General features: G+C 29.7%; 2 protein-coding genes across 8 annotated transcripts; one reads left to right on the top strand and one right to left on the bottom strand.

Annotated features, from left to right (window-relative positions):
- Positions 1–299: 299 nt before the first annotated feature.
- On the top strand, positions 300–7,245 carry LOC110613597 (inactive protein kinase SELMODRAFT_444075-like). 3 transcript variants are annotated; one of them, XM_043955899.1, is made up of 11 exons: positions 300–1,286; positions 1,420–1,515; positions 1,611–3,041; positions 4,238–4,380; positions 4,531–4,628; positions 4,732–4,940; positions 5,015–5,734; positions 5,814–5,962; positions 6,049–6,270; positions 6,399–6,548; positions 6,626–7,245. In XM_043955899.1, exons 3-11 carry the CDS (start codon positions 2,894–2,896, stop codon positions 6,899–6,901), a joined length of 2,115 nt encoding a protein of 704 aa, XP_043811834.1. In that variant the 5' UTR covers positions 300–1,286; positions 1,420–1,515; positions 1,611–2,893; the 3' UTR covers positions 6,902–7,245. The 3 variants fall into 3 exon arrangements, with proteins under 3 accessions (XP_043811834.1, XP_043811833.1, XP_043811832.1); XM_043955898.1 differs by having other exon boundaries at positions 1,485–3,041; XM_043955897.1 differs by having other exon boundaries at positions 1,420–3,041.
- Positions 7,246–7,462: 217 nt separating this feature from the next.
- Positions 7,463–12,874, bottom strand: LOC110613596 (transcription factor MYB33). Of its 5 annotated transcripts, none has more exons than XM_043955902.1 (5): positions 12,187–12,874; positions 11,752–11,878; positions 10,429–10,851; positions 8,472–9,474; positions 7,463–8,119 (listed from the first exon to the last, which is right to left on the bottom strand). In XM_043955902.1, the coding sequence occupies exons 3-5, from the start codon at positions 10,789–10,791 to the stop codon at positions 7,785–7,787; spliced, it is 1,701 nt and encodes a 566-aa protein (XP_043811837.1). In that variant the 5' UTR covers positions 10,792–10,851; positions 11,752–11,878; positions 12,187–12,874; the 3' UTR covers positions 7,463–7,784. The 5 variants fall into 5 exon arrangements, with proteins under 5 accessions (XP_043811837.1, XP_021610506.1, XP_021610505.1 ...); XM_021754814.2 differs by having other exon boundaries at positions 12,591–12,874; XM_021754813.2 differs by having other exon boundaries at positions 10,429–11,063; positions 12,591–12,873.
- Positions 12,875–21,040: the final 8,166 nt, after the last annotated feature.

Raw genomic sequence — 21,040 nt, 5'->3', positions numbered from 1 at the left:
TAATAGTCTAGCGCTATTATCATTGGCGTTAGTTTATTCTAAAAAATGAAAAAAAAAAAATTAAATAATAATTCAGGTGTCACTTTAAACGGAACTAAACACTAATGCAAATAAATTTTTCCACTGTCACCTAATACTCCAACTATAAATTCACAAATATTTTTATTTTAAAGTTTTTTGACCCTGAATTGATAAAAAGGCCCATTATATTATTTTAATTTATAATTTATATCGTAAACTCCCAACGGCAAAAAAGTTGCAGGGAGTAAAGATCACGTGGAGCGCATCGTACTTAAAACTAATTCTCCAAGCATTTGAGAAAGAAAAACAAAAGAAAAGAATTCTTCAAGCAAGCAAGAGGATGTCTTCCTTTCTGATATCGCGTAGGCTCTCCTCTAAGCTGTTAAAACTCTCTCCTTCTTCTCTTGTTTATTCTCATTTCATCTCTCAAGAAACCCAAATCCATGGCTTTACATTCTGTCCTCAGTCACATTCCTCCATTTCCCCATTTTCCCACCAGCAAAACCCCTTCAATCAAAATACCCCGTCAAAGTCGAGACTCTTTTCAGCATTTCTAGGAGAGAGAGCCCAAATCCCTGATGTGAAGAACAAGGAAATGACTCCACAAAGAGCAGGTCTTCTTTTTTGATATCACGAAGGCTCTCTTCTAAGCTGGTAAAATAATTTTATATAATGTCTTCTGTTCCTTTTCATTTCACCTCTCAAGAAACCCAAAACCATGGCTTTAGATTCTGTGCTCATTACTCCATTTCTCCATTCTCTCAGCAGCAAAACCCCTCCAATCAAAATAAACATGGTTTTACCCTGTCAAAAATGGAAATGTCCAGATATTTTTCAACATTTATTAGAGAGAGAACCCAAATCCCTGATGTGAAGAACAAGGAAATGACTTCAACAAAACCCTTGAGTTCAAGTATTTATACCCATATAACAAATCAAAAACCTAGATATTTGTCAAGCTCTTCAGATCCTGAGAAATCCCAAAATGATCCAAGCAAACTACCCAGTTTCAAGCATCAAGAAACAGAAAAGCCTGATGAGTCCTCAGAAGCTTTTGCGAGGTGGGTGATGAAGAAAATATTTTTGCCGACCAAAATTGTGTCTTATGGGACTACTTCACACTGGGCTTGATGCTTTGATTTCTTCTATGATGGGAGGAATATCAATACTACAAGTGTCTCTATTATCTGGCGCCCTTATCAGAACATATCTGATGTTTATTCAACGTGCCAAATTATTAAAGTTTGAGAAATTGTCGCGGGAAGGTAGGTTGAAGATTTGTTTGAGTTTTGATTTTTGATTGCATTTATGACTTTGTTTTAAGTTAAACAACTCCATCTGCAGTTAGATATTGTTTGTGATTACTGTAAACTATGCACAACATCTGTTTGATTATAGGTCAAGTCGACATTATTCTTCTGAAGAAGCTTTGGCTGATAAATGATTTGCTTTTCCTTCTACAGCTGATTCTACAGCATACGTTGGTGTTGTTGGGTATATTTGTTTTGTTCGCCTAGTTGTTATGTATGAGAATAACTTCGCCTCAGTATTAGTTTTATTATTGGTAATTTAATAACTTTTTTAATTAGGAAATTGGAGTATGGAACCACCGGACTAAGCTGGCTAGGCAGTTTTGTCATTGTTAATTGACAGGACTGAGAATGGATGTTAATGGAGTCTCTCTTATCTATGGATATTTTTCTCTTTTTGTTAGTAATTGCTTTATTTTATTAACTAAACTTGTTGGTTACTGTTATGTATTGAGAGGATTAATTAAGTAATTATTGCCTGTAACTCAATTGGGTATTGAAGGCAGTCAACCATTTGGTGTTGTTGCATACTTATTGTTAATAAACAAATATGGCTAAGCTTGATCCACGATAATGATCTCTTTCTCCTTCTATTTCTTTCTCTCAATTATGGTGACTATAGTACTTACAGTAGTGTAAGTCAAGGCGCCATTTAATGCTTTTCCGTAAGCATGCAAAGAGGCTGCGAGAGAATTAGACCAGTTTGCTTCTCATCATGTCCCATTATCGGGCTAGTTTTTTCTTTTTCGGATTTGGACTCATGCATGACCCATCGGGCTGGTTTCCTTTTTTTCGGGTTTGGGATCATGCATGACCCAGCTTGTCATGTGTCTAAAGTCCTTTCGAACTCTGAACCTAATTTACTCTTGCGGGTCTTGACTTAGATCAAAAAAGGTGGTGTAAAGCCGGTGGTTATCAATTGTCCAACGGTTATTATAAGCGGGTATTGAATAATTACAAATGGGTGTTTAAATTAGACGGTGTTAATCATTATCGGCAACTTAAGCAAGGAAGACAAATACCAAGGACAGCAGAAAGGTTTTTTAGAAAACAACTGCAAGAGCAGCCTCTCAATCAGCTGTTTTTTCAAATGTCAGGCTGGATGAAGGCAAGGTCAGTGTCAGGAACCCAACAAAGCCTACAATTAATTAACAAAATCACTTGCCTGCAAAGAAACTCCTCCTCGTAAAAACCTAGTGATTATCAGTACCCATCACAATCTCCTCCTGTGATTTGCAGACAACAACTGTATCAAAACAAGCATAGTGATTATCATTAATATATTTATATATACCTTGGATTCACCACTCATCCCTTTGTCTAGAATCTTTCCTTTCATTGCCTGTTTTATATAAATACAGCATTGATGCAATAGAATTCATTTCTGAAATTTCTTTTTCTTTCTGCTGCCTCTTGAACTCGTCCATTTCTCATCAGGAATATTGCATAGAAAATTAAAACCTGTATTTTAAATCCTTGTACGTAGTGTGTAATGTTCTTTGAGAACAAGATCATCCAGACAAGTTTTAGTGCGAGCTCTCCAACAGTCTGCATAAGTCATCATGTCTCAACCTCAAAGAGTTGTGGTGGTCCAAGATGCATCAAGGGATATTAGCCCCAGCGCGATCATATGGCTGCTTGAGAACTTTTCATTTAAGGCTGGAGATGTTCTTATACTCTTTGGAGTTCTTCACCAGGTTAATAATCCTAGTACGTTATCTACCTGGAAAACTCAGTAAGATTTACATATATGATTGTTTTCATTTCGTTCATGGCATGAGAAAGACGAATATTATCAGTAAGCTTAAAGCTTTTTCATTTCTCATATATATATAATTAATTAAAATTATTATAAAAATATTAATTATAATAAAGCATATAAAATAATTAAAAAAATTAATAGAATTGCATAAAATATTATGCAAATTAAAATTTTATTAATTTAAATAATTTATAAAAAATAAATATAAATAATTAAAATATAATAAAAATAAAACAAAATTTATAATACTTTAAATCACGCATTACAAACTTTCAATAACTAAATTACCTGAATTATTATAATTTATTATATTAATAATTATAATTATAATGATTTTAATCTCTTCATTTATTAGAAAATAAATTTTTATATGTACATTTTATATAAAATCACTAGCATAATTTTCTTCATATGATTCTATCTCCTTCAATTTTAATTGGCTAGTATTTTTAAAAAATTTATTATTTTCTTTATATTTAATATGGATTATGCCTACATAATTTTTGTCAATCAACTCAATTATTTTGAACTGTTAAAAGTTAAATGAGTGTTATTCAAATGTTCAAATTCTTTGATTCAAATAATTTTTTGAATCAAGTAATTTTTTTCCACTATCACCACCACCACTGTTGCCGCCACCATTATCCATCCTTATCCACCACTATTGAAATTTAGTCTTTAAATTTTTTACTTTAAAATTGAAAATCATATATATTAGTTAAAATTTTAATTTTCCTCCATAGTTATACTTTTGTTTTATAGTGATATGTTATATATTTAATTAATAATTTTTTTATATTATTTTGAATCCCAATAAATAAAATAAATATTAAGATATATTCACTGTCCATCAATAATTTCACTATCGAAATCTAAATATATATGCTCCTTTCAATATATTTTACTTTTCTTGATAAACAGAATGAATTTACATAAAAAAAAATATTATTTTATAAAATAATTTTATATTAGTTTATATAATAAATGGAATGAATTCATATAAAAAATATATTACTTTATAAAATAATTTTATATTATTATATATAATAGTAATATAAAATATTTTAATATCTAAGGTAAACTACTGTTCCTAACTGTTTTCTTTTTCCCCAAACAAATTAACTTTTGTTGGTGATGTTTACAGTGGGATACAAGGTAAAGGTGGATTCCAGTTCGATCTTTGGGGTGAATCCAAAGTATATTGAAGAAGAAGTTGCCAAGAAGATAAATGAGTACTCTACCAATGTAGAAATTGTGAGAATCTCTAAGCACTGCGAAGTGGAACAGGTCAGCTGGTTAAACTTTCATAAAAATTCTATTATTTCCAAATTTATTTTTTGGATTTCCAAATTCTTAAAGAAAAAATTGATATTTGATTTCAAAGCGTAAGGATAGGGAAATGACTGATGGGATCAATTCATGCATGAAATTTGTTAGATTGAGTTTCGTATAGAGGTACGTCCGGGACCTACTCCAAAGGTGGTTGCATTAAAAGCTGCCAGAACATTGAAGGCAACATGGGTGGTTCTTGACAGGTCTGTCCAAATTTTAAGTATTCACTTAAACCACACATGCTAATGCAACTACTCAAATTCAAATTCGAGTTAGAATATATTATAATGTAGTGTGTCCGTTAAGGCAAATGAAGAAAGACAAGAAATACTTCATGGAGAGGCTCCAATGTGGGATATCAAGGATGAAGCGTGACAACACTATTGAAGTACTCAGACAACCAAAATCAAGACTAAACACAATCAAACCTCCAGAAAAAACAACTCAGACCAGAACTCAAGTCAGATACGATGAAATGATTCCAGGAAGCCCAAGGAAAAGAGTCTCTTCCCAGAGTAAGCATTTGCATTTGCATTTGATTCCCAAAAGAACCTGAATTTCCAATATATATAACTCATTCTTGCTTCAGATCACTTGACAGCTCCACAGTTCAGCTCCAGCAAAGAAGTATACGTTGATCGCAGTGAAGATATCTCTCGTGGAAGCCATAGCCAGTCGACTCCTTTTTCTAAGTCCTCAAGTGATCAGGCCATGACAGCTACTACTTCAACTTCAAGTCTAATAGATACAAAGCATTCCTCCTTCAGTTATCAAGAAGAAGAGTACACATATACTGAAAAAGAAACTGGTGAAGAGCAATCCCCATTTTCAAATGCAGAGAACAATGTTCATCATGGAGGTCAAAAAGAGGCAACTGCAGAAAGCCCAAATGAACACAAACACAACAGAAAGTATGATGATTGGATGGGAGGGGGTCCAACAGATGAACTGTTCCTAAATTCCATTTGTTCAATTTGCAAGAACAGGAGACCAAGGATTGGATGGAAGAGAGACTTCACTTATGCAGAGCTTCATGCTGCTACTGAGGGATTTTCCCCCAAGAATTTTCTATCTGAAGGTGGTTTTGGTACTGTTTACAGAGGAGAGCTTGGTGGGCTGAAAATAGCTGTAAAGCAACACAAAAGTGCTAGCTTCCAAGGAGAGAAGGAATTCAAGTCTGAAGTTAATGTACTAAGCAAAGCTAGAAATGAGAATTTGGTGATGCTTTTAGGTTCATGTGCTGAAGGAAGCCATAGGCTGCTTGTTTATGAATATGTCTGCAATGGTTCGTTGGATCAACATCTCTCAAGTAAGAATGGAACATCGCAGAATCTAATTCATCACATAAGCCTAATTTAAGTGTTATTTATTTGGTAACTTTTTTGCAGAACATAGCCGCAGACCGCTCAGTTGGGAAAAGAGGATGAAAATAGCTTTGGGAGCTGCAAAAGGCTTGCAATATCTGCATGAAAACAACATCATCCACAGAGATATGAGGCCAAACAACATCCTCATCACCCATGATCATGAAGCATTGGTAAAAAAAAAAAAAAAAACAAATACTTTCTTACACCTGCAAGAACTATCAATGATAATTCATCTCACAAGTTCAAAATGTCTCAGCTTGGAGATTTTGGTCTTGCAAGAACTCAACATGATGATTCAGACCACTCATGGGAGACCAGAGTCGTTGGAACTCTAGGATACTTAGCACCAGAATATGCAGAATGTGGGAGAGTATCAAACAAGACAGACGTTTATTCGTTTGGCGTGGTGCTGTTGCAGCTAATCACTGGACTCAAGACTACAGACAAGATCCTTGGAGGGAAAAGTCTTGTCGGATGGGTAATACCAATAAGATCTACTAGTTCGCCTGTGACCACCTTTAATAGGAAAAATTATTCCATGCAATGTACAACGGTTACATGTACCAGGAGATCCTTACATTAGTTCTTGTTCTTTTTGCTGTCCAGGCAAGGCCACTGTTAAAAGAAAAGAACTACCCAGATCTAATCGACCCTCGGATCTTGGACTCCCACGATGTGCATCAACTCTTTTGGATGGTTCGTGTGGCTGAAAAATGTCTCAGCAAGGATCCTCACAAGAGATTAACTATGGATAAGGTATATCACTTATCCTACATAGTACATGTCCGCAATCTGTGTTATGTTTTTATGATCTATTATCATTGCATTTGCAGGTGGTATATGCTTTAAATCATGTGATGGAAAGAGACGATTCATGTGGAATCAGATGGTACTCACCAGTACACTCGAATTCAATAAGTAGCACTCCAGAATCATATGATTCAATGGATGATGATTCAAGTTTTACAGTCAAAACTGGATCAACGAGCAGCACGAGTCAGATGAGTGTAAGGCTGCCGTCATTATCCCCACTAAGACTTCCACCTTCCCCTCCATTGCGATTCAGTAGCCATTTCTACAAAAGGATAAGTGACATTCAGGATTCATGAATGGCCAACTTCAGGGCTCAGGCAGTGGAGAAAGTTCACAAGATAAGATGTAGTGCTTCATGGTGAGATTGTCATTTAGATATGATATCCCCCTTTAACTTCAAATGGATGATTAACGCAAATTAATTATCTTGTTATTATTCCTGGACTTTGGAATAGTTCATGGTACCTAAAGTTTTAAGCTTTATAATTATGCTTTCTGAAAAACTAGTTTCAATAATGCATTGCCCCAATCAAATGTCTACCAAACAGGGCAAAATCATGTATAGACCCCATACGTACAATCGGAAGCTTTGACATTGTATCAGTCAAGATAGAACCTATTTTAGTGATTTGTCTTCAAATTGTACGGGTATTTCAATTATTTAAATTTATTATTTCTGCACGATTATTAATTAAATATTGTTAGTTATTTTTTGAAAAAAAAATATCCAAATAATGAAGCCGCTCGACACATTCTCATAGCTAAGGAACATGCAATCTCTCAAAGTATTTTATAGAGCAGCATTATATCCACTTTAAGCATATCAACCAAAAGACTAAATGTAAGCCTGAGAACAGTTGAAAATGACTGCAATATCTAAAGATAGCATCCAAAACAAATTCATTACATCAAATGACCAAAAACCATGAGTTGAAGTGCATTGTTGTTCTACAAATTTAACAAAGCCCATCATGCATTTGTATACCTCATTAAGTTCGAGGTTGGCATACTTGCAGTACCCGTTTCAGAAAGCAAGAAAAACCAAAAATCACAAATAAAACAACCTTGAAGTTTTGCCCCAAGTGACCTTTTCTTGGTCAAGCAGGTGCCAGGCACAGACCTGACAGCCCAAATTGAAGATATCATCAAGACGAATGAAGCAACAAATGTATCAAAAGTTCATAAATTTGATAGATAGCAGTTTTCTGATGGGAATTCAGACATTTGACAGACTGCAGGCATGTTATTCCATGCACAAGAACTCAGCCCCCATCCTTCATTTGATGTAGAAGCTTCAGCAGACATTTGCTTATAATCGCTGCTCAAATCATCACCAAGAAGGCTTGCTATGTTATCTGTCATAACGACTTGATCCTTAACATAACTAGAATCCTGTTCAATCCAATCAGAAGCAAGTAAAGCATCAGGACGAGTGATGTTCAATCGTGTAGTGGTTTCTTGCTCTCTTTCTGGACTCCAAGCTCGAGTAGTCAGTTCTGATTTCACATTGCAACCTGCAGAATATTCAAATATAAGTTGAAGCATTGTCTTCCAAAATAAGTGCAGATTATGAGTGCTCATCTAAATTTTGAATCAGAGACAGGCAGCAAAACCCAAATTGGAAAATGAACTTAGTTATAAGAATAAAAAAGAATGTAGCAAATAGAAAATCAAAACTACATGTGTTCTCTCACTACAAGAACCCATTTATTAAATAATGTGCAACTGCTTGCAAAAATAAATAAATAAGACAACAACTCTAGTTAAAACAACAAATTCAATAATACCAAGAAAGCTGAAACCATGTTTTAGACACATGAATCACAAGTATCGTCCACCTTAAATCCACATGTGAAAGATGCTTACCAGTTAAGGTCTCAGTAACTGGCGTTTCGTCCAAAGAACTACCGCTGGTACTCATAGGAGTGCACTCACTGAAAAGAGAAGTTGCAGTATGACCCAATGGGGAAAGGGGATCACCATAGTCTTCCCATTCTGTCTTGCATTTATTCAGGGCAGAACTTTCAGCAAGTTCACCAGGAGTAACAGTAGATGAATTCGAACTCTTTTCAGATGAATGATGCTTCCCACTGCTTAGAGTTTTAGCCTCTTGAAGTAAAGCATCCAAAAGGCCACTATTACGTGGAGAACACTCAACTGTCCCCATAGGTGGAGACTGGATAAAAGTGTCAACAGTTTCAAGTAAAGGTGGTGGGGATGTCCCCCAGCTACCTAAATCTATATCTGGATATTGGAGTGAAGGGAGCTCCATCTTCACAAGCCCAGAGGCAGGCTTAGAAGCAGAGAAATTGCCATTTGCAAAGGTATGGCTACCTTGATTGTCACCAAAGGACTGCGGGTTCTTGTTGGTGGGATCAGGATCAAATGGAAAAGACAACCCAAAGGATTGAGCAACTTTGTCACAAGGATTACCCTGAAACTGGTCGAACAGGGGGAATTCAGTTTTTACACTGCCACCATAACCAGGAATTAAGGTTGTTGATTCTCGAAGACGCTTTTGACGATGAATTGTTGGCAACATGAAACTACCATATTGAGAAGAACCCAAACCTTTCATTAGCATGCTGCTTGCAGTAATATCAGGAAGTTCAGGAACATAAGGTGAGATGCCATGGTTGGCCTTTAAACTGTCAAATATAACATCAGGTATCTCATAATTGTTGGTTCGACAAAGATCTTGATGACCTTTGTCTCCACTATTGATTCCACTAATGTTCAGGCCTCGTTGGCTCTCGTGCAATGCTTGCAAAGAGACTTCAGGAGGATAAAGAGGTAAGCCAGCCCGTTGACGCCTCTTAATTCGGGTGTTCCAGTAATTCTTTATCTCATTGTCTGTACGACCAGGCAACTGGTAGAAGTAAAAGAGACCAAAATTATAACTAGTTGAAATGTGATATATCTTTGAGAACAAAAACTTTGAAACTCGAAATGGAGAATGGTTGCAAAGAAGCTGTACACAACTAGATAGAAAATTGTAAAAATTTTCATTTGAAAGATAATTGTAACGTATTTACGCATCAAACTATAATATGTAATATCCTTTGATGGTTTGCAAACATGCATTTATGCTGAAAAATCTAGGGGAAAAATAGCATGGGCCAAAGTCCTAAAACAGAAAGATCAGAATCTATTTCCCAAGAGGAATAGAAATCTTCATATTCCAAGGAACTGCATAAGTATCAGCATTTTCTCCTCTTTTTTTTTTTCAAATATTCATTTATATATTTCTTAACAAAAAAAAAACAGGGGGAAACGCCTCTAGTTTAAATTTTGAGTACAACTTTTTCATAGATGTAGGAAGCAAATAACAATTTTCCCCCCCTTCAGAAATTTACAACATGTTGATTGAGAAATCTTTAGCACAGTCAAAAGAAAGGTCCCAACTCTACTCAGTTTTCCATTATCTATAGAAACGAAGATTTATAACTGCAGTACCCATCTTCATTACATCTAACTTGCTCATAGGAAGGGGCAAAATATAAATATTAAAAAGAGGTTTTCTGTATATAAGAGAAAAGAAAATTTCTGGCCACCAGAACTTGATTTTTCTAAATTGAGAATGCAGAATAAAACTCTTAAAATGGAAACACAGTTGCTTAAGAAAGCTCCAATTACAAAATTGTACACAAGCATTTAGGCCATGCCAGATCACATTTTTATTCACAAATCTCAAGTAGATATAGTTGAGAACATTTTGGTTCAACTGTTCTAAATTTATATTTCCCACTAAAATTAATATTCAACACAACTCTAAAGAAAAAAGGACTATTTCTACACCACAACATGCAAATAATAGACTTACATGTGCAGCCATGCGTGCCCATTTGTTTCCCATCTTGGCATGGAGTTCAATTATTAGTTGTTCTTCTTCTTGAGTAAAGGCCCCTTTCTTCAAATTAGGCCTCAGGTGATTGGCCCACCGTAATCTGCAGCTTTTACCACATCGGGAAAGCCCTGAGTGCTTCTGAACTGCGTTCCAGTTTCCTTCCCCATGCTTCTTCACATATTCTATCAAAATTGCATCTTCAGCAGATGTCCATGGCCCTTTCTTCAGCACAACTCCTCCATTTGCACTTCCTCCGCAGCTACCTTCCTCAGCCAACGGAGATTCAGTCTGATCCTTTGAGAGCACCCCATCATCACTCTCATTTGTCGTGCGACTCATCTCCTTGTAATCACACGGCCACTCTCACAGCTCATAACCATTCAATCAGCAGGATAAGAACTTGAAGCAAAAAGAAGATGAGAAACTAATCAACACAAATGAATGAGAGGCACATCTTTTGGAATACTTGCACTCCACCTCCCATGCATTCATTATTTTCCCAATTCAATTTCTTTATGGAATACGACAAACTACAAGTGGAGCAAGAATAATACTGCTTTACGCAATTACACAATCTACAAGCAGCCAAAGCATGAGGAAACAAAATTGCGCTACAAAAGGAAATAACGCGAATCAAGACAGCCATAAGAATAATATATAGATAACTACCTTGAAAAGAAACAACGCATGTAAGATTCAGGATGTAGCAAAAACATTTAAGCACAGAATTGAGATACAGTACATAGTATTCAAGTTTTGGGCACCAAATGTATTAAAAGGCATGGATCTTATAAACTGAGAGGGAGAAAGAGTGGGAGCGGGGAGGAAGAAACAGGTAATAATATTTATTTGCAGAAGTAAATGCTTCATTCGCAATCCAGAAGCCAGTAAACCATGAAAGGATGAGCCATAAATTGAAAATAAAAGTAATAACACTCTTGATTCCAAGGCCATGAAAGTATACACACTCATCACACGCAATTTAATTGGTTTACACAAACAGTCTATAAAAGGAAATCTCGGTGTCCTTTATTGCAGTATATGGCATTAATTATTATATATATTGAATTGGCAAACTGAATTACGCTACACTTGATATATTACAAAATAGCGTAGAATATGCCACCAAAAAGTAGAGAATATGCTATTAAGACTACCAAGGACAACCAAAAAGAAAAATCTTTTTCCCAATTAAGCGAAATCTAGCAAGGGGCTAAAGTACTAAAAACTAGAAAAATTCAAAAAGGAGAACAAAGTGCCAAAAAATGGAAAAATAGACCTCCCAAAAGAATTAAATACCTGAATCGGACCAAGATGCCAAAACCCAATGTTGAAATCTTCGAGTTACCAAAACTGGAATCCTTGAGAAGTTCAGATGTAGTTTCTGAATGAACTAAGAGCTGAGAAAAGGGTAAAAACCGAATACCTGAAAAAAGAACAAAATAGGGCAAAATCCAAAATTCAATACATTGATTAACGCCCAGATAAAATCTACACTGCCTCTTAATTAGAATCAGCTCAAATTTGCTATAATCAACCCAGATTATAACACAAACCCTAATTTTCCATGCTATTATTCATTAAATTAAAAAAAGTGAAGCAGAACTGTTGGAGCTTACGAGGTCCATGCATAGATCCAAATACACAGAAACCCTAACTCAATTAAACAACAACCCAAAAAAATAAATAGATTAACACGGTAAAAGAAGCTGGATGTGAGATAGAGATCGTAACCGTAATTTGTGAAAAAGCACAAATAAGATCTGCGCGTAGAAAGAGCAAAACATTGAGAAATCCAAAAATTAAAGCCCACAGCAAAAGGACGGAGACTGTGCCAAAAGAAAAAATTGTACAGATATAGGCTAAAATGAAAATGAAAGCAAATAAATGATGCCAATGAATATCAAGAAATAAAATTGTAAACAAATAAAAGGGGAGTGATTAAGCTGAGAGAAATGGCAGATGGGGAGAGAAATTAGGAGAGGAAAATGAGGAGAAAGTTCCACCTTTCTAATTAAGTCGCAAGTATTATTCTCAATTATTCATCTTTATTAGCTTAATATATTAACTCCTTCATCTCTCTTTCCTTCCTCTCTCCCCATTCCCATTTCTAGAAATAATCCAAACCCTTTACTTACTTTACTCTGCTGCATACACAGAGAAAGAGGTGACTTGACTTGATCAACCACAGCTTACTTTTCCTTCCCTTGAACTAGAAGTATTTCCTTTCCTTCCCTTTTCTGTGTCTGTATGTTATCATTAGCTCTGAAAAAATTCCCAAATCAAAATCAAAGAAGCGATCTTGATCCTGAATTCCATATGGGTAATCATATATACAGCAGGCGGAACCAGGATTTGGCAAATTGGGATTTGGGGGATGCTGGTGTTGGGGCCCACAGTCAGACGTGTATTTTTGGGTTATTGGTGAGTGGAGGACACGCGGGGAAGGGGAGAGTGGGGATCAGTGTCCGCGTAATTGAGAAATTTTTGCTTTCATTTGATTGATTATTATTGGCAGCATTCTCTGTTGCTATATCAGGGAAGCACACATGGAGAAGACTGAATGATTTTTAATGGCTAGTGGAGTTTTGATAATATGCAATGCGTCCTATCTTATTGTTTGTGTGACCCTTCATGGTGACGATTATCGTATGACTTTATCTGTGTGATTTCCTAAGGCTAGTTTTTTTTTTTTTATCAAAATTAAATTTGATTTTATTCAATTAAAAATGAATCAAAATTCAAATTGGAGTAGTTTAATTTAGAATATTATACCTTTTGAGAATTACATTTTAAAATGATTTATTTAAAAAATATTATATAATGTATTTGTATAAAATTTACATTCTAAAAGATAAATTTGTTTTCAAATTACAAAAGATGTTAATATCTGTAATATAATTTAAAATATATTTAAAAATTCAATTACAATTAAATACAAAAATGCAATTTATAAAGTTTCATAAAAATAAATTACATCTCTTTACACAAAGAAAATAAGAAAGTATATTTACAAGAAGTTAGTTTGTAAACAAGTATACTTTTAAGTTTAATTACCCAATTAAATAAAGCCTTAATTTAAATTCAATTGAAAATTAATTAGTATAATTTAATTCAAATTTTATTTCTTGTTATAAAGAAAAATTAATTAATTTTAATTTGAATTCCTTAAAATGTAAACTAAAAATGAGTTGGAAGCTAAACCAATGCTTTGGTAGAAAGATATCAATTTAGATGTTGAGAGAAATTATTTCAAAAATTCTATTTATTTATTTTAATATTTTTATAGCTAAATTATGTGAAAATAATTTCAAATTAATTTAATATTTTTTATCTAGTAGTTTTTTATTGCAATTCCAATAATAATACTCAATAAATTCTCAACCATATTTAAAATAATATTGTTAAACTCTTTTTTTAATATTATACTAATGTTTATCTAAAACTATGCATATGGATAAAATCATAAGCTGAGGACACCATCTCAAATATTAAAAGGAAAAAATAATAATAATATTAAGCCTCCATTTATTTAGATAAAATAATTTATATTTAAAAAATATTTTCTATATAAAATATTTATTGTGAAAAAATAACTTTTAAAATTTTATTTTTATTATTTTATTTTAATTTAAAAAATAAATTTTATTAATAAATTTATGTATAAAAATTTAATAGTGTGGAAAATGATTTTTTTAAGTTATTTTTTTAATTAAAAAAATATTTTTTATTAATTACAAATTTTTAAACGCCTTAACTATTAAAAAATATATTTTAACATAAAATAAATGGAGTTAAAAAAAAAAACGAATGAAGATGAGGAAAGAGGATATAATTAAAGGTGGGCTGAAGTCCCATTATTAAAGGTTTACGTAGCGTGGGCCCATCATATCCTATAGTGGCCCACCCACATCATAAAGTGTCTTTCAGCAGTTCTACCATCACCACCATCCATGTGATGTCTGATGATCATTCTCCGAGCAAAGACTCCAGTGCGTGTTGGGCCTTAGATGGATCAGACTCAGAACTTATAGCAGTAGTCAATCAACTTGACTTAGTAGATGAGAATAGTAATGAAACTAGGCGGTTGTTTTGGACGTGTTAAAGTTGGAATTGCATATAAAGTTAAAAGATTAAAGAAAATAAAGTAATTTTTTTTTTTTTGAGGATAAAGGGATATTTATATCCTGATTTGTACAAGGTACGTCTACAATATGTTCCCCTAACGGACAATCATACTTTAAAAAAATATTTTAGACGGATCATTTAATACTGAGACAGTTAAAATTATATCTTTGATATTTATTATTTTAAAAATGTCATCGGATATACATTTAAAATTTTATATGATTATTTGAGCAAATAAGAGTCTTGATATTCTTTTTAAGTGTTGTGGAGGGTGACTCATTCAGAAAGTCTCTTATATTATGAATGCAATGAGATTGGATGCTCTGTTCGTTTTGAATTACACATATTATCTATCTATTCGAGCTTTAACAAAATCAAAGTGTACTGTACACACATATTTAAAATTTAAAAAGGCATATTTTATATAAAAATTATAAAAAAAATATTATGCAGTTTTACTTATTTTTATTTTAAAATTTATAATTTAATTTATTTTAAAATAATATATGTGATATTATATCTTTTAGCAAATAGTTATAAATTTTTTAATATCGTCAAGAAATATTAACATGTTAAGTAAAATATAAAATTTTTTAAAAAATATTATATAATTTTATTTTTTTTTATTTTAGAATTTATGATTTAATTTATATTAAATTAGTATCATGTTAATTTATATAAATATTTTTTACAAAATGTAAAATTTATTACTGTTTATTAATGTAAAATATCACATACATTATTCTAATACAAATTAAATTATTAATTTTAAAATAAAAAATTAATAAAACATATCATGTATTTTATATATTATGTATTAATGAATAGGTGGGATTAAAATTCTTCTTTTAACTAAAAATAATGTAATTATATTTAAAATTATAATATTTTGAATTTGAATCTCAATATATAATTTTTAACTAAATCGAAGATATATGCGCTTTCAACAAATCAACAATTTTCTCTTCACACACATTCTCGTTAACCAAACAGAAGATCTTATTTAGCAAGCACGTATGGGCATAGCCATATGCCTGAGGTCATCGTTATCCTTTCTTTTTATTGTTATTATTATTATTATTATTATTATTTTCTAGCAAAGGACGACGTGCATGCTACTTTAATTGATATAAAAAATAAAAATATCTAAATTAAAAGAAAGATATGATGATGTCTGCCGAAACTATTGTATCCTTCTCCATCGGTTGTAGATAGACATTGCCTTTGCTACTGGATATGAGCTGAAATTAGTCGCGTATAATTTTAAATATGTTAAATTTTATTTTTTAAATTTTAAAAAATATATTAAAAATTTTTTTACACTTTAAAAAATTTATTAATTATAATTTTTTATTATTTAATTTTTATAATTTAAAAAAATTATTAATTAATCGCTTGAATTTTTAAATATATATTAAATAGTATTCTTATATAATTGACATTTTAAATTTTTTTGTATAATTAATGATTAAAATTAATTAATAAATTTTTTTAAAATATTAATAATTTTTAATATATTTTTTAAAATTGAGAAATTTTTTTTTTTTGTAAGATTGTATATTCAAATTGATAACTGCATCTAATTTACCGTTAATGATAAATAGCGATCAAAGCCTCTGAACCATACCCTTACTTAATTTTAATATACTATATTTTGTAATGTTTTGGCGTCCACAGCGGCCGAAAGACAAATTTAAAGCATATATCTTTCTATAATAATTACATAATATAATAATGTTATATAAATAAATATAATTAAAATATATATTTGTATTTAAATAATTAAATACACACAATAAATTTATTTATGCATATGGAAGCTTCTCGTGAGAAAAGTCGCGAGTCCCTGGGCCTTTTTTACAACTTTAACCCAACTTGCAGGCAAACGCCATGTAAGCATGTCAGAAAATGCATGTTTCTCTCAATTTATTATTTTAACAATTTGTCTTTAATTATATTGCTTACTTAGTCTCCATCATCTTTTTTTATTGTTTAATTTTAATCATAACTTCAATTTAATATCACACGTCATTTTTTTTAAATGTCATATTTATTTTTTTGTATTAAAATATATTATTTATACAATTTAAAGTTTCATATATATTACTATAAACTAAAGCTTAATTTATTTCACATAAAATAATTTATATGTAAATTTTGTTTTATAAAGTATAAATTATTTTTCTATAAATAATTTATCTTTTATTATTTAATTTCAATGCTAAAAAATAAATGTTATTATTATTATTTATTTATAAAAAGTCTATTAATGTCTACAAAATTATCAATATTTAAAAAATAATTTTCTCTTTTTAAAATTATAAACTATTTTCCTCAAACGTGATTTGAAAAATATTTCCTTTTTTTTTTTTGCAAAATAACTTGACCCTAAATTTATAAAAGTGTTGTTTGTAGGGAGCTTGAACCTCTGAAATAAATAAAGAGAGACATATAATGGTCTTTACGGTCTAAAACTAAAAACAAAATTGAATTATTCTCAACTCTTTCATCAAAGGATTTGTTTACAAAAATGATTAGTTGTGATGAAGTCAATTTTAAATAAAATCAGTGATTGCGATTTGAAATTTAAAAGTGTCGAAACTGAAATTGTTCCTTTCGATTTCGATTTGAATTTAAAATTAATAGTTTTAATTATTTTTTATTTGTTAAAAATGACGATTTTAAATTAACTAAATATAATAAATTTTTAATTTTAATTTAATGAATTTCATATCTAATTTATGCATGGATACTCAGCGTAAATTATGAGAAATTGTTATCTAAATTCATGTGGATCCGTAATATAATAATACAATGACTTTGTATAAAAATTCAATAAAACTCTTTATTTGTGTCTTGAATTTATCAAATTTAGTCAAAATTTCTTAATTTGGCATGTCTATTCATGATGATGCATACAAATTAAATCTCAATTTTTATGATTTACTTCCATATGAAGAAATAAAATAAAACACTTAATTATTATAGCAATAATATTTTAATTTCTAGTTCGAAAACAAAATTAAATGGATTACCTTTTCATATTAATTATTTTTCGATTTGTTTATACTATCTTACAATGGAAAAATATATTGGTTTTAATTGATTGAAAAAAATATTACCTAAATAATTAAGTTTATTGATAATATAATATTTAGTATTTATTTATCCTTTATACGTAAACAGAAAGGTATAAGTGAAGATCTAATGGAGAGACGAGATTGCTTAATCCAAATTAGGTTCATAATTTTACGTAATATTTGAATATGATGCACGTATATTAAGATATAATAATAAATTTATTATTATAATTAACCAATTGAAATTATTTGTTTTGAAATCTAACTTAAAACGCATTTAATTTTTGTTTATAAAAAATGAACATATTATTAAATAATTTGATAATTAATAGAAACAATAAATACAAAAAGTAGTATTTTTTTTTAACTCATGTCATCATTTCTTGCAAATATGAAATATTGAATTAATTAAATTTAAAATTTAATGCCACCTAATATTAAATACAAATCATAATCTTTATATTTCTCTTTATAAATTTAGATGTTGAATTAAATATAATTATAATTAAATATAATTATTTTTTTTTAAAATAGCAATATGATTCATATGACTAATTTTGAATTTGTAGGTTAGATTTGATAGATCATTTATCATTAATAAAATATAGAAGGCCATTAAGTGCGGAGCACTCATAAAATACAATATTTTATATTTAGTAAAATATTTAATAGATCATAATAAATAAATTATATTTAATTATGTTAGAGTATACTTTTAATATGCAAAGTAGTTTTTTATTTTTTATTAAAAATATAGAGCTAAATGTGAAAGTTATTTAAAAGAGTTAAATTCGAAAAAAAAAAAAAGAAGTTTTACTTTAACTTTATTGCATTACATCTATATTTTTTTATCAATTAAAATTTAATTTTTAAAAATTATTTCAATTATATTTATCATTAATTTAATGAAATTACACCACATAACTAAATTTCTGGATAAAATTAATATTAATTTAAAAGTTTAGAGTGAATTGTAATAAAATTAAAAATATAAAATTTTTTAATTTTTTAAAAATATATTTTAAATATTAGTATAATTAAAAAAATGTGAATGATCAATATTATATTTAAAATTAAAAGAATAATTTAAAAAAATATTTAAAAAAATTCTTTTACTATTAAAAAATAGGAAAAATTACTTTTTAATCCCTAAGGTTTAACGTAATTAATACTTCTTTCCCTCTATTTTGGCGACCCAATACTTAAGTCGCTCACTTTATTTTCTGTCCAAATTCGTAGTCCTTCCATCCAAAATAGCCGTTCGGGACACGTGAATTGACAAAATTAACCCTCACTAAACCCAAACCCAAATGTCTCTTCTTCTTCTTCTTATTCTTTCTACCCTTTCTGCAACTTCTTCTTCTTCTTCTTTCTTCTTCTTCTTCTTTTTCTTTTTCTTCTTCCTACCCTTTCTGCAACTTCTTCTTCTTCTTTTTCTTCTTCTTCTTCTTCTTCTTCTTCTTCTTCTTCTTCTTCTTCTTCTTCTTCTTCTTCTTCTTCTTCTTCTTCTTCTGCAACTGGAGAAAACATGAAAGAGAAAAAAAAATAGGAATTTCACATTGAGAAAAGGGTATTTTTGGAAAAAATTATCACCTCTCACTTTTGACTCTTTGACCAAACGGTTTAAATGGATGGAAGGATTACGAATTTGGACGGAAGAGAAAGTGAGGGACTTAAGTGTTGGGTCGCCAAAATAGAGGAACAAAAGTGTTAATTACGTTAAACCTCAGGGACTAAGAAGTAATTTTCCCTTTTTAATATTTTCAAATTGAATCATATCAAATATTATTTTAAATTATTTTTTAATAATTCATAATTAATATATTTAATAAAAATATTTTTCGAATGATAATTTTAAAAGTAATATTAAATAGTAAATATATTATATAAATTCAACAAAAATAGATTGATAATAATTTTAATAAAAATAAGATTAAAATAATTATTATTATTATAAAATTATTGATAAAAAATAAAATAAAATAATAATAATAGTAATTTTTAAATATATTTAATAATAAAAAATAATAATTTTATAATTTTATAAGTTTTTAATTATACAATTAATAATAAGATATATTTGATAAAAATTAAAAAAATAAAGTTTAATTGGTAAAAACTAAAAATATAAGATTGAATTGCAACAACAATAAAATATAGAGGTTTTTTATGATTAATCTTAAATTTTGATAGCGTGGTATGATACTATAACGTTGATTTAGCAAGTCACGTAATAATTTTATTAATTTTTTAATAATATAAATAATTTTAAAATATTAAATTTTAATTAAAAAATGTAAAACATAATTATAACAAAATTAAAAATACAAAATTTTTTTATCATCAGCTCATTTAAAAATTATTTATATTCATCACATTTCTATTTAAAAATTATAATTTCAAGAGGGACGGTATCCCATCAGCCTCTCTAAATCCGTTATCCATCATTATATTTTATAAAAAAAAAAGAAACTTAAACTTGTAATTACACATACTCCCAATAAAAGAATACCTCCTATTCCCAATTATCATATATTCAACCATATATAAATAAAATAAGCAAAGATTATAGTAATGCTCGTTTTTTGAATTACTGATTTCACAAGCATATATGGAAACCTTATTCTATGCATATATATCTTTCAATCACTGTTCCACTTTACTATGCTGCACCAAATTAAAGTTACATAAGATTGCAAATAAAAATAATAAGATATATTAATTAATTAAATTATTATAAATAAATAAATGAACTAAAGTGAATAAAATTAATTACCTTGTTATAATTAAAAGATATATTTTATTGTTAAATTTTAATATTATAAATAAGAATTACAAATATAAATAAGAATAAAAATATTTTGTTATTATTTAATATTCACTGTTAAAGGTATATTTTAGTAAAAGGTATTATAGTATAGATTGTAAGCAGAATTAATAATTTTATATTACTGTTTCACTTAAAATGTATTGATTTTTAATGTTCAATTAAATTTAGTTATTCATAATTTGTACCGTGGACTAATTTTACAGCATGCATGATTCTTTTCTTCTTTTTTTTTTTTAATTTTAATTATTCTTTTAATATAATAAAATAATTGTTATTTATGAAGCCTTTAAAGTATAACACTTATTGTGTTTATTTTTTAATAATTTCATTGTTTTTCATCCTTCTCATGAGGCATGCATTTTTCTGCATTATAAATAGGTCCTTAAGGCATGCTTTTCACATTTTCAACTCGTACCGTAACCTTGTCGTTCAAATGTTATAATTTTAATGATTTTCTAAAATTTTTATAATGCTTTTATATAACAATTACTCGGCAATCGAACCACTACTGACAGTAGTGGTTTAGATTAATTTAAAGTTACTGGAACCC

The sequence above is a fragment of the Manihot esculenta genome, chromosome 4 (assembly GCF_001659605.2).
Source record: "Manihot esculenta cultivar AM560-2 chromosome 4, M.esculenta_v8, whole genome shotgun sequence".
Classification (NCBI taxonomy): domain Eukaryota; kingdom Viridiplantae; phylum Streptophyta; class Magnoliopsida; order Malpighiales; family Euphorbiaceae; genus Manihot; species Manihot esculenta.
This window is presented reverse-complemented; position numbering and strand designations above follow the sequence as displayed.

Bases quoted from the DNA above. Each gene is read 5' to 3' on its own strand.
- LOC110613597 (XM_043955898.1), top strand. From the start codon at position 2,894: ATGTCTCAACCTCAAAGAGTTGTGGTGGTCCAAGATGCATCAAGGGAT. The intron at 5,735-5,813 runs GTAAGAATGGAA...ACTTTTTTGCAG, and splicing joins GTTGGATCAACATCTCTCAA to AACATAGCCGCAGACCGCTC. The intron at 6,271-6,398 runs GTAATACCAATA...TTTGCTGTCCAG, and splicing joins GGAAAAGTCTTGTCGGATGG to GCAAGGCCACTGTTAAAAGA.
- LOC110613596 (XM_043955902.1), bottom strand. From the start codon at position 10,791: ATGAGTCGCACGACAAATGAGAGTGATGATGGGGTGCTCTCAAAGGAT. The intron at 9,475-10,428 runs GTAAGTCTATTA...TACTTCTACCAG, and splicing joins GGGCACGCATGGCTGCACAT to TTGCCTGGTCGTACAGACAA. The intron at 8,120-8,471 runs GTAAGCATCTTT...AATATTCTGCAG, and splicing joins AGTTACTGAGACCTTAACTG to GTTGCAATGTGAAATCAGAA.